At 38.0% G+C, this 14,057-nt stretch overlaps 1 protein-coding gene across 4 annotated transcripts in view; it reads right to left on the bottom strand.

The window, feature by feature from the left end:
• Positions 1-7,187: 7,187 nt before the first annotated feature.
• The window catches only part of esrrga (estrogen-related receptor gamma a), a 136,864-nt gene continuing 129,994 nt past the window's right edge, over positions 7,188-14,057 (bottom strand). For all 4 annotated transcript variants that reach the window (XM_083550491.1, XM_083550490.1, XM_083550488.1 and 1 more), the window contains exons 7-8: positions 13,149-13,418; positions 7,188-10,004 (exon numbers count right to left, since the gene is read on the bottom strand). In XM_083550491.1, coding sequence (XP_083406617.1) covers positions 9,760-10,004; positions 13,149-13,418 — 515 coding nt within the window. In that variant the 3' untranslated portion in view covers positions 7,188-9,759. The remainder of the gene's footprint in view (positions 10,005-13,148; positions 13,419-14,057) is intronic.

Here is a 14,057-nt window from a genome sequence, read left to right as displayed (position 1 = left end):
CTCAAAAAGGTGACCATGTTTACCCCTTTGTTGCATCCTTTCTACTTTTAACAACAGGTTTGTATGTCTGGGAACTAAGGAGTTTTGAGAGTATTCTTTGTTGTATTTTTCATATCATTCCAATGTTTTTGGAAATTCTGAACTGGTCTAGAAACAGGAACTGGGAATGATACATCGCAATGAGATCTTGAAAGGAAATCTCTTATGTATGTATGTATGTGTGTGTGTGTATACTGTATATGTGTGTGTTTTGTTAGTAGATGAGTGTTGTCTAACAGGGAAACTAATTAGTAGACTGTGAGTAGCTGTTTTTGTCAGCCAATTTGGGCAGTCATAGTGGTTACTGGGATCTAGACTCCACAACTGAATATGACCTGACAACAACCTCTTGTACATCCACCCCTTCAGGAACCAGCAATCTTGTATTTTGTATTGTTCATCAGTTAAAACGGTGATGTGCAAATTTAGAAGTGCAATATCAAACATCATGGATAGACTTCCTAATATAAAGCCAAGCACAGATTCAAAATCTACACTGATGATGTGTAAAAGTGACAGATTTATGCATCATAGAGGAATACAGTGAGTCCAATTGCTTTCCTCTTGTTATCAATTTTCCAGATTTAAGTTCAACTTTTTATTTTTTGGCATGTTTTGAGAGCAATATCGAGTAGAATTTTAACTGCATTCTCAGGCATATAATATACCGTATTTCTCGGACTATAAGCCAATACTTTTTTTCTACGTTTTGAACCCCGCGGCTTAAACAACCAAGTGGCTAATTTATGGATTTTTCCTGGGTTTTCCCTGGTTTCACAAACTTCAAGCCAAAAAACTGAGCAACATAACATTAGACCAATGAAATTTCCGAACGGAAACTAAAAAACGCACCTCACCTGTGTGATAAATTCCAGAGAGAAATACAGTGGTACCTTGACCTACGAGTTTAATTCGTTCCGTGGACGAGCTCGTATCTCAATTTGCTCGCACATCATATCAGTTTTCCATATTGAAAATATTTAAAATGGCATTAATCCGTTCCAAGGCTCAAAATGACACCCCGTTTTTATGTTCAATGTTATTAAATTGGAAAATACATTTCTAAATAACAAATCTTGAATAAAAACATAATAGAAAGAGTATGTAAAGATATAATAAGTTTTTATTTAGTGTATTTTCCTTGTAGATGAGACGACTTAAGCTAACGAAAACGCCGGTGTGTGTGTGTGTGTGTGTGTGTGTGTGTGTGTGTGGAGGGGGGGTAGAGGCGATAAGCGGAGGCGGAGGGAAAACTCGTTTTTTACTATCACTCCTGTACACTAGGTATCCCTAAACTTTAAAATGTTTACTTTTTTCTTCTTTGCTTATCTTAATTTTCGTCACAATCTTCGCTTTCTGGCTTCGCTTTGCCATCTAGCAGCGGCGTCTCGAGCTTGTACCTCAATTTTTTGCTCGCGTAACAAAGCAAAAAAATCGACCGAGTGACCGCTCGTATCTCGGAAAACTCTTACATTAATGCACTCGTAGGTCAAGTTACCACTGTAGTTGTGAAAGGAAGGAGGAAGACAGTGAACAATGACTTAATTGGTAGGCTACTGTTTAGATACAAGCCGTTGTAACGCGTTGAGTCTGGGTGAAGGGAGAGCTCACTAACTCCAGTTGCAACGGAAATCATATAAGCACAGACAGGTTTCCAAAACTCGTGCTTTTTTATTTGTCTTGGCAACAGCGTTATGGGTTAGTCAAAGAAACTTAGAAATGAGCATCAGAAAATAATGAGCACATAATCCCCAGTCTCACACACACACACACACACACACACACACACACACACACACACACACACACACACACACACACACACACACACACGCAGTAATACCGGAAGAATGCAGTGACGTGCTGTTCCCAAAATGGCGCTCTGCTCTTAAAGGAGCCACAACATATTTCACCAGACAGTCTTTTATTAAAGCCTGTGTAAAGTTCATTAGTTTCAGTGTAGACATATAGATGAGGCTTATAGACAGGTGCGGCTTATTTATGTTCAAAATAAAAATCTTTGTAAAATTAAGTGGCTTATATAAGGGTGCGCTTTATAGTCCGAAAATTACGGTACTATTAGTATATTATTAACTGATAGTATCATTCTTTTTCTTTTTCTTCTTCTTCTTATGCTGCAGTGGTGGACTGTGCATTTAGTATTTGATCACATATGGGAGTCCATAATTTATATACCATTTTACTTAAGCAAAAAACCCAGTTAAGACAATTCCACACCTCTACACTACAACCACAACTGTGCCACCTACATCATCTGGAGCAGTTCAGAATCAGTATTTGTCTAATAACATGACAATAACATTTTAAATAAAATATAACCTACTCACCAGAGATGCAGACTCTTAATATACACCGCTCCTCAGAGGCTGTAAGCCAGTGGTACCGCTCGTATTCACTGTTCTGGAAGTGGTGAACAAACCCTTTCCTGGGCTTAGACAAGCTAGCTAGCTTCAGGGTTGGCCAACATCTCCTCACGATGTCTAGGTTTTCTTGAAAATAGATTTTTAAGTATGTCGAAAACCAAATCAATTTCTCTTTCTCCGTAGGCATAAAAAAAATCTAATGCTGATGTATGTATTAATGTGTGCAGCACTACAGACGTGTTTTGCCAGTCGAACTTGGCTGTTACAGTTTCCCTCTGATCAACCAATCAGAAGATGAAAAAATGCTGACACTATTCCGGGCCAGCTAGCTGACCCTGTGAGGTGAATTTGAAATTTTATTGGTTAAAGAAACGGAGCTAAATCTTAAGGAGACAATGGTAAAAACACCAGCACTACTGTCTTTGAAGGCCCTGGGCAGATTAGATTGACATGACAGCAGATAGAGGCTGGAATCTGATTGGACAAAAAATCTAACATCCACATACACGTACTGGAAGCAGTGCAGCCAAGAGAAACGCTACGAAATAAAGAGAATAAACTGTTGGGAATAAATTAATACAATTTTATGGAACAAATATTAGAATTTAGGTTGTAAATGTAGGTCAGTGTTCTGATAACATTCATGTATTTATTTTTATCTTCATACTGGTTAACCTGGATCAGCAGTTTATCCCAGAATTTAGTGGATTGCGCAACACACACTCACACACGTATACATACACTCACACTCACAAGTACGGTGGCCGAGAAGTGCAAAACACATTAACAAATTCGAAAACAAATTACCAAATCCAAAAACAAAACAACAAATCCAAAAACAAAACAACAAATCCAAAAACAAATTACCAAATCCAAAAACAAATTAACAAATCCAAAAACAAATTAACAAACCCAAAAACAAATTAACAAATGCAAAAACAAATTAACAAATCCATAAACAAATTAACAAATCCAAAAACAAAACAACAAATCCGAAAACAAATTAACAAATTCAAAAACAAAACAACAAATCCAAAAACACACTAACAAATCCGAAAACAAATTAACAAATTAGAAAACACTAACAAATCCAAAAACAAAATAACAAATCCAAAAACAAAATAACAAATCCAAAAACAAATTAACAAATTCAAAAACAAATTAACAAATTCAAAAACAAATTAACAAATCCAAAAAACACAACGACAAGCCAGACAAACCGGAAAAGGTAGGTATAGTTTGTGAATGAAAACTTACAGATCATTGGACGAGACACCTGTCACTCACCTGTATATCTTGACTGACAGGTGTCTTGTCCAATGATCTGTAAGTTTCCATTCGCAAACTATACCTACCTTTTCCAGTTTGTCTGGCTTGTCGTTGTGTTTTTTGGATTTGTTAATTTGTTTTTGAATTTGTTAATTTGTTTTTGAATTTGTTAATTTGTTTTTGGATTTGTTATTTTGTTTTTGGATTTGTTATTTTGTTTTTGGATTTGTTGTTTTGTTTTTGAATTTGTTGATTTGTTTTTGGATTTGTTAATTTGTTTTTGGATTTGTTATTTTGTTTTTGGATTTGTTAGTGTTTTCTAATTTGTTAATTTGTTTTCGGATTTGTTAATGTGTTTTTGGATTTGTTGTTTTGTTTTTGAATTTGTTAATTTGTTTTCGGATTTGTTGATTTGTTTTTGGATTTGTTGATTTGTTTTTGGATTTGTTAATTTGTTTTTCGATTTGTTAATTTGTTTTTGGATTTGTTAATTTGTTTTTGGATTTGGTAATTTGTTTTTGGATTTGTTAATGTGTTTTGCACTTCTCGGCCACCGTACACAAGGGCAATTGAGCACACACAATACATGCCATACATGCAACCGGCATGAAGAAACACACAGCACACAGACAGGAAATGAAGTTCAGGATCAAACTGGGGACTCTAAAGCTGTGAAGCACCAACACTACTAGCTGCAACACTGTGTGTCATTTTTTTTTTTTATTACAATTATATAATATATTCTAGTTTATGATATTTATTAATAAAATTCCTTTTTTATTCTTTGAATTGTACGTTTTCCCAGTCTACATCATAGACCGGTTGTTCCAAGCTTTTCATATAATAGCTCTGTGCTTGATTGTATATGTAACAAATTAAACTTTCACTGAATTTGAATTTTGTTTGGAGGAACGGTGTCGGGTTTCTCCAGTCCAGCTCCATTTAGCTCCATCAAGCTCCAGGATCAACAATGTTTTCCAATATGCAATGTGCTTCGGGGAGTTTCTAAAACAGTACATATTACCTACTGTATAAAGTGAGTATAAAGTGAAGGGTGTATAGCGTGGACCAATGCGTTGCAGCGACGTTGCCTTAATGTTCTTAATGCATCATGTTGCACAAACAGCAACCTGCACTGGTGGTGTAAAGTATTTAAGTAAATGTACTTTGCTACTATTTTTTTGGCTACTTTCTAGTTTTACTGAATACCAAAGATATAAGCAAATTTTACTCTCAACTTAATTGTAATTTAATATATTTATTTTTTACTCCACTATACTACCAATTAGATTTTGCATTACCACTCTGAATTTTTTTTTTATTATTATTATTTGATCTAAAATAAAAAATTTGTCCATTAAAAACTAATGGATCTTCTACTTTTTGACAAATTACTATATATTTTTTTTGTCAATTCAAAATACCTTTTTTGAAGGATTGCTTTAAGACTTTTACACAATTCATATTGTTGACTTTTTAACTTAAGTATGTTTTTGCAGTATTTATCCTCTAAGTCAAGTATGGTTTTTAGGTGCTCTTTACACCTTTTGCTTGTAAATCTTCTTTATAATATAATGCAGTATCATAGTGATTTTTTTTATGTATATACTCACCTGTTACTGTATAAATCCCTGTACATGTAACAATATTGACTTTAAATAGCTAATTACCCTTTTTCTATTCGAAGCAATTGCTTTTCCATACTGTATTCTGAGTGTGTTTTTCTCTCCCTTAAGTGTTTCTATGATATTTGGTTTAGTTTGATTGATACGGGTTTTGCATAATGTTTGCATGAAGATGTTTGCTCTCGGCTGCTCATAAAAAGCTTTTTTTCATTCTTGACTAACTGTATGTAAATGACAATTCTTTAAAATATTGTTATGGAAATTATGGTTTGATAGAGGAGCAGTTTTGTAGGACATGCAGGCAATAATGTATATGAAGCTTGTCTCTATTATTTATATTAAAAAGCAAAAAATGTCAAACATATTGCATGGATTTTTGTTGTTTTTTTGGCAAACAAAAAAACAGTTGGTCACAACTGGATTAATTGAATAATTATTGTTTGATTTGAAAAAAACAAAATAGTGACCATTGTAACTGGCAAGAAACCAAAAAAAAAAAGAGATAAATAAAATAAAAACAAGGGAAACAAAGAAAGAAGGCCAAAGTCAAAACTGGAAGCATGTTTTAATATTGCTCTACCATTATCCTGAAAGGCATAATTGGAGTTACACATCTGAATTGATCGTAGTTACAGAATCATAGGTCTCTCTTCTTTTTGCATTGAACAATATATACAATGTAAAATAAATACATTTACACAAATGGACAGAATCGTTGGAGCACACTGTATGGTACACGTCACAAAAATATACAAGGAATTGTTTCACTGATGTCGAGCACATCTAGAGCTACAGACATGGATCTCACTACAGGCTGTTTCAGCAACTCCTGGACTGAAAGTGATAATTATCTAATTGATTTATTATTATTATTATTATTATTATTATTATTATTATTATTATTATTATTATTATTATTATTACTGCTGCCTTAAAATCAACCCCCCCCTCCCTTCCCTCCCCTTCATTTTTCCTCCAGTTCTTCCTAAAAAAAAATCCTCAGATACAATTTTGCACAATAAATACCACCCTGTGCCCTTTCTTAATGTCCTCTAATAATAAAAAATAGTTGTTTTGTACATTTACTTTTTTTTTTTTTCTCAGTCATGTATTATTTCCTATATTTTGCAAAATAGTCGAATAAATACAGCATTTTTGATCTAAGTCAGGTGTGGAATGTGGCTGCCACACGTATTGCTTTAAATAAGAAAAAAATCTCATGGCAAAAAAAAAAAAAAAAAGGATCGTCGCTAATTTACACGACGTCTTCACTTCACTATAATAATGAGCAATCGGAGCCTTCTGTTTAATGATCCCGGTGATCCTTGGGACTATGCTGAGAAAAGTTACGCAGGAAGTTTCTTTATTCTCCAGGAATTGAGAAAATGCTTGGCAGGAGTATATATATATATGTACAGTAAATATTTGTGTGAACATGGAGAGTCAGGTTTTGTCTTGAACTTATACAAAGTGACAGCTGAGCTCAAATCAGCTCTTATAAACTATCCTTCACCCAGGACTGCTTGCTGTAACATCTGTGTGACGTCATAAAATTATAATGTAATCGATCACTGGGGGAAAAAAAATTGTGCTTTATTGCTTTAGTTTTGTCCTTTTCTTTGTCATTGATCACATTTTGTCTTCCTCATGACAATGCGCACACACACACACACACGCACACACACGCACACACACGCACACACACACACGTGTATATATATATATATATATATATATATATATATATATATATATATATATATATATATATATATACACACGATAAACTAAAGCGATAAACTAAAGCAATAAAGCACACCTTGTATGCTATATATATATATATATATATATATATATATATATATATATATATATATACCAAACAAATGAAAATGGCAACATCCGATCAAGATCCGTTTTTTTTTTTACCATCAGACAAGAAGCCTTGACCCAACATCCAGAATAACTTTACACTCTCCACGCTCTAGATGAAAAGATTGGTGTATAGCGAATGACAATTTTTACACAGTATTTAAAGAACACAGACAGGAGGAAAGAAAAAAAAAGAAATAAAAACCCTTATCCCTGCTTCATTCAAAGAATGATTTATCTTTTTTTTTTTTTTACCTCTTAGTTTTTATTTTATTTTTTATTTTTTTTATTCAGCACACAAAGTTGAAGCGAGAGTGTTAAAAAGTGGATCCTACACCGAAAACAAATAACATTTTTCCTTTGCAGCCTCAAGGATTCAAAGATAATATTACAAGAGTCGCTCAGCATGATAGGCCTTATGTACAGCAGGATGATAAATAAAAAAAATAAATGAAATGAAAAGTAATAATAATAAAAGTAATAATAATAATAAAAATATTCACTACCATTTGGAGATACTCAAAAGCATTTTTTTTTATTTTATACCTATGATATACAGTGTTAGTCTACATGAAAGTAGTTCGATAAAATGATCCCCCCCTTTTTTTTTTTTAAATATATGTTGCTTCTTCCTTTAAATAACTGTTAATCACTTATACATCAGTATAGATTTACATTGATCATGAAACTGCCGATCGAGCGGTGACTTCGCGAGAGTCCTTTATGCCAGAAAGTTATTTGAAACCCATCATCCATGTCTCCTGAGGATTCATACATCCAGTAGTGTCTCTGTTTCTACCCTGTCTTGAACTAAAAAAATAAATAAAATAGTGTGGACATCACAAAAAAAAACAAAGGAAATGGAATCATCATTGTGAGAATACGAGCACATCATCATATGGGAAAAAAAAGGAAGAAGGAAACGAAAGGAAAAACGACGTTCAGGTAAAGAAATTACAGACCTGAAACACGAAGAAGCTGATTTTCTTTTTTTTATATTTTCATTCCAATAAAATGTCTCGGGTTAGTTTTTATAATCTGTTCATTTACAATATACAATGTCAAAGAATATTCAGGAAAATACCCCCATAGACCTACTAATACTGACATATTTATGATGAGAAAAAATCTGCCATATTGTAGAATATATCGTGATCTCACGGCCCTGTTTGGTCGGGAGCCCGTAAAACTGCAGTCGCGTTTTCTTTCTAAGTGCTAATATACTGCTTGGATGAAATGATATCAGTAAAAGTAAGTTCGGTGGTATGATTACAAATGCGTACGTATCATCGCGTTGGGTTCATGTGCATGGTCCTCATGGCTGCCGTGAATTAGCTTGAATATCATACTGTATCGACCGCGTAAAAGGAAAACATTAAAGCTGCAAGATATAGTTTCCAAAAAACAAACGAATTATAATAGGAATAATAAAAAAAAAAACAACACGGAACAGAAATTGCATAAATGTACACTCCTCCCGTTTAAAACCTCTATTGCTTAGAGAAGATAGCAAGTGTCGAAAAAGAAAAAGAAGAAAAGGAAAAAAAACGATTTCAGTTTTCGTCATGTGATCGGACGCTCCGATGACGTCATAACTACGTATTTACACCCTTCAGTATAAATGCACTGAGATTAAAGCGCAGCAAAAAATTAGCCGTAAAGAAACGAGTCTTGTTCCTTGTCCACTACAGTACCTCAGGTTTGTATTGCATGAGAGACTAATGCTCAGGAGATTCCCTGAAAAAAGATCATGGTAAAATCATTAAAAAGTGGCTCGAAGTGTTCGGAAGACTCGGGCTGGGGGGTGGGGTGGGGTGTTAGGGGCTTGTGGATTGAGAAATCGAAGTCCTTGGTGACCGCTCGTGGTTTAAATGAAGGAGGAACTAGGAGCAGCTTTTTTAGATGGGGAAGAAAGGAAGGGATTGGGAAGAGGGTGAAGAAGAAGAAGAAGAAGAAGACGAAGAAGAAGCTGGAAGTAAACCAACCAAACAACCAACAAATGAACGAAATCTCTGTTTGGCGAATGCGCTGTCGATCTGCTCTTGTGAGGTCAGGTGGGACACTACTGCCTGCTGTTCGGGTGTAGCCGCTTGTTAAAGAGGGACTGTCAGATGTGGGTTTTGGGACGGTACAGTTTCATTGGCATCCCACTCAGTGGAACTCCTTCCTTTGGCAGGGTTTTTTTTCAATCGTTCTTAGATCTTTTTATTCGCTTAATTCTCAGATGTAAATCAACAAAAATGTTTCTCGAAAGCTCTAAAAACTGCGCCGGCTTTTAGAGAAGAACGAAGTCAGAAGCTGGGTCCAAGTCCTGCTGGAGAACAATAATGGTCTTTTGTGTTGTCCTATTGTTCATATCTTTTTCCTCTCTAACAACCACGTTTTCTTTCGGGTTTTTTTCTGTTGTTCTTTTATGCGTGTAGAATAACGTCAGTCATTTAGGATATTATCATATACCGGCGTTTTATGGAGAAACGTTTTGCAAAAAAGAACCGCCTGGCTGTTTAGTCAGAGTGCTCGTGGGTACGCCCAGCCCACTCCCGCTCTGGGCGAGGCGGGGGGAGGCCGAGCTAGACTTTGGCCTCGAGCAGCTCCAGGAAGAGTTTGTGCATAGGCACCTTGCCGTCCTGTTTGATGCTGTAGAAGTGCTGCACGGCTTTCGTGGACGTCTGGCGCAGCAGCGGCAGCGTCATGAGCAGCTTCCCGGCGCGCCGTGGGTCCTCAGGGTGCTGGCTGCTCTCATAGTCCTGCAGCGCCTCGTGCAGCACGTCCTGCAACTTCTGCACCGCCTCTACGTCCTCTATGTGCATGGAGTCTAGACGTGAAAAGATACACACAAACGTTACTTTGTAATATTAGGGTTTTTGTGCGATTTCTACATTCACCTCAGAGAAAAGGAATATAGCACATACAGGGGTGGGGAACATCAGTGTAATCAGAAATAGACCCACATTTAATATGAATGTAATCGATCAGAATTTTTGTTCCAAAAAAATGAGGAAAATGGGATCGACTTGTCCGTTCTGCCAGACCGAAGCTCATTCTTCAGTGATTAAATGCACGCCGGTGAATTAAGCAGCGAGGTTGTGCTCGGCGCATGTTTACAAGGCTCTCGACGGGCCTGATGAATGGCACACGCGACAGGAACAACACTCGGAAGCGAGCTGATACGGAGCGCAAGCCCGAACAAGAGGAGACAACAAGACGCCTTTCAGGCATCAATCCCCCCGCATGACTGGCATTGTGGAAGAGGAATGTCAGACGGGCTCCATTTGCATATTCGCTTGTTAGCAAGGCAGGCACGCCTGCTGGAACACCTCAACGACTGTAGCAGGACTCATAGAACTAAACGCTCTTTGCTAGGATGCTCTCATGGGGCTGGACGCTATTGAAAACACAGCGCTGAGGGCTTTGCCAAGAGTTGGCATACTGAATGCTGGGTGAATTTGTAATGCTTTTTCTTACCAAGTCAGGAAAGAGGTCTGGGGGGAGAGAAAGTCACGGGAAAGATGCTTTCATTTACCGCCAAATCTGAATACGCCGCATTGTCATGTAAGCCGATTGCATTCTCTATGGACTACATGTATGAAACGGACACAGGTCTTTATCCAATTCATGCCTTTCCCCCAAATCCATATATACACACTAAATAATAACCGCAGGGTCAAATATTGATGAGGAGGAAATCACGTACGGGGGTCCCTTTGGCTTCAGCTCTGTTTTTTTAGACCTATAAGAATGTACAGTCTGTCTGCTTCACATAACGGCTCGATATTCCAGTGTCAGGATCCGAACCCTTCGAGAATTCAGACAGCAAGGCCTCGTCCATCAGTCACACGGGCTTTGGCCATCTGAAAAAAGTGACCCGTGACGAGACCCAAATCCCTGCCAGGAAAATGCTTAACTGCACCTTTCCACCAGGCCTGCCACGCCGGCAGCGCCATCAATCTGAGCATCAGTGGAGTAGCCAGACAACTTGCACTGTTTGGAGGAAACATATATATCACTGTCTGGGCTTAAAAAAAAAGGGAGATGTTCTTGCTTTAAAACATCATATTTATATATAAATAGGTATGAGTAAACACAAAAGGAAAACATTTTTTTCTTTTCCTTTTTGTTTACATGTTAAAGCCAATAATAATAAATAATAAAAGAATAGAAGAAAAAAAATTATTCTAAAGGAAAACCTGTACGAGGAGTTTTTTTTTTCTCTCGCAGGAACACTATACAATTCCTGAGTCGTTTTCTCACTCTGACCAAACAAACAAAAAAAGAGAGAGAAAAAAAAAGGTGACAAAATGGCAGACCTTTGAACCTTGGCATTATGCATGCTTCTCCTGGGAGCAGAGCTCTGTGAGGTGCAATGGGGCGACCTCGATAAATGCTAGCGTGCGACATGACAACATGACAGAACGAGAAAAAGAGATGAAAATAAAAATTGAGAAACAGAAAGGAATTTTGACTGAATACCTATTGGAGATGAATAACATTTGGCAGCCAGCAGGCAATAACACATGACTAGGGGAACATTTCCAGATCAGGGAGCAGAGTGATGGTGCAAGTCCATCTAAATAAATCTGGACATCACTCTAGTCACTTTTACCCCCCCAATTTCGCCGCAAAAAAAACAATTGCCACCCCGTCGGTCTCTAGGCGCATGGTCATCGACAAGAGGGATGAACTGTTAATTACAAAATCAATTAAAAAAAAAAGAATTTTTCCTGAGCCTGGCGCAACTTTCTCCTTCTGGAGGGCAGCAGGGGCCACGAGTGTCCAGCGGGCCGAGCTGTTGTCTGCGAGCGAGAGCAAGAGCAATCTGCTTTTTCATTTTTCAGCATGGCCAGACCCAGCCGGAGATTGATCGTCACATATGGCCTCAGAAAACAAACTGTCAATACCTTGAGCGCTGGAGAATTTGAACAAATAGCTGCCCTCCTATTCAAGCTGCTCGCTGCATCCCATTTAACAGATTTTATCGACAGTTTCCTTCTTGTAATTAAAGGGAAGGGGGGGCAGGAGAGGAGAGGAGGGCAGGGGGATGAAAAAAAGCATGACGGCCAACAACCAAGATAAAGTTCAAAGAAGGGGGGTCAAAGGGAAGGAGACGCGGGAGAGAGAGGGTCGTGCTATTGACACCCGGATGCACATTGATGGGCTCCTTGTTTAAGATGGACTTATGCTAATAAGTGGTAAAGGGGCATGTTCCAGAGAAAAGGCTAGAGAGAGAACAAGGGAAAGCGAAAGAGTATCGGAATAATCCGATCGACCTAATAATAACCGGCAGAAAAAGACATCAACTCCTTCGCTGCTGACCCACATTACTAAGCTGACCCCTTTATTAGGAATAGCGGAACTTTAGCTCATTCATGTGAATATTCATTCGACCAATCGTTTAGCAGCACCAGAGATTTAGTTCATCTTGTCATCAAATCTCAGATTGAGGAAAAAACTGTCACGTGTTACCAAAGCTAAATGATTTGGGAATTTTCTGAAACTGGGATTTCTGGGATTCTGGCACCTTTCAATCTTTGAAGCTTAAACAAAATGGTGTGAAAAGCCAAAGAACACAAAGAGTGGTGATTCTGAGGCCAGAAAGTTGAGAGAGATGCAAAAGCATCTTAAATATGATATTCAAAATGTATATCAGTCCTTGTGGTGAATAGGCCCTGTGGTATTTTTTTTGTCTTGGACTTTACATCCAGTAGGAGCAAGTCTGTCTCCATTATAGCCTTAGATTCCTGTTCTTGGCTGACCTGATGTGGTTTATTGCTATTGTAACTTCCTCAAGGGTCAATGTGTGTGTGAGAGTGAGAGCTATAAAAAGTGGCTATTCCTGTTACCTTCTTCTAACCATTCTTGTGATTTGTGCAGAATGGAACGCATAAATAAGCAGATCTACAGAGGTTCCGGGAGAGTGTATATAACTATCCTGAACTATCTAGAAAATGAAGCGACTCACCTGAATTTGCAAGCGCTATAGCTTTCAAAGTTACAAACTCCTCCTTCTCCAGCTTCATGCTCTTGTACTTCTTCACCAGTTGCAGGATGGCGTTGTTCAGGTCCAGCAAGCCGGCCAACTTGGACTGGTCCTCATCCATGATGTAGTCCTCGGCATATACCAGCTTGTCCTCGATTGACAGTGACCGGTAGACGACGCGCAGAATCAGGATCTCCATCCATGCACTCTGCAGCAGACTCATCTGATCAGCCAGCGACAGCGTGGAGAAACCTACAAGAAGAAAAAACATAGGAGAAAATAAAAGTCTTGTACACTTGATATAAATGAACTGATTTAGCTTTTCGGGACGTTTTGTGGAGCAGGTTGGGTGAAGGGTGATGTGATGTGATGTGATGTGATGTGAGACGCTGGCGTATATTTATGCAAAGGAGGACGGCAGCAGTGAGAGGTGGAGGGGGTCCGGAGCACGAAACCTCTTCTGTTAGCACAATCTGAATTCATCAGAAACTGTAAGAAGGTGAGACTTTTGCGGAGGACAAAAAAAAGTTTAGCAAGAAAGTCTATTCGAAGTTGTGATCAGGAGAAGGGCTACAAAAGGATGGAAGGAAACAAAGGATGGAAGGAGGGTGCAGAGGCACTCGGCACAAGGCTCGTCTCTCGTTTCTCGTCTCGTCTCGTTTCGTCTCGTCTCGTCTCGCACTGTGCCGAAGGCCAGGGGGCATCCTGCAGGAGGGAACTCCTTATCTCCCCAAACATGCAGCATGGATCAATTCTTCCCATCACAGCAGCTGAAAGACTAATTGCTTGCCTCAAACTCCCTTCTCCGTCCTGCTCACCTCATTCATATCACTTACTCTCTCTCTATCTTTCTTTCTCTCTTTTACTATCTTTTCCTCTCCTTCTTTTCCA

The sequence above is a fragment of the Silurus aristotelis genome, assembly GCF_946808225.1.
Source record: "Silurus aristotelis genome assembly, chromosome: 9".
NCBI classification, from domain to species: domain Eukaryota; kingdom Metazoa; phylum Chordata; class Actinopteri; order Siluriformes; family Siluridae; genus Silurus; species Silurus aristotelis.
The sequence above is the reverse complement of the archived record's forward strand: the minus strand, read 5'-3'. Positions and strand labels throughout refer to the sequence as shown.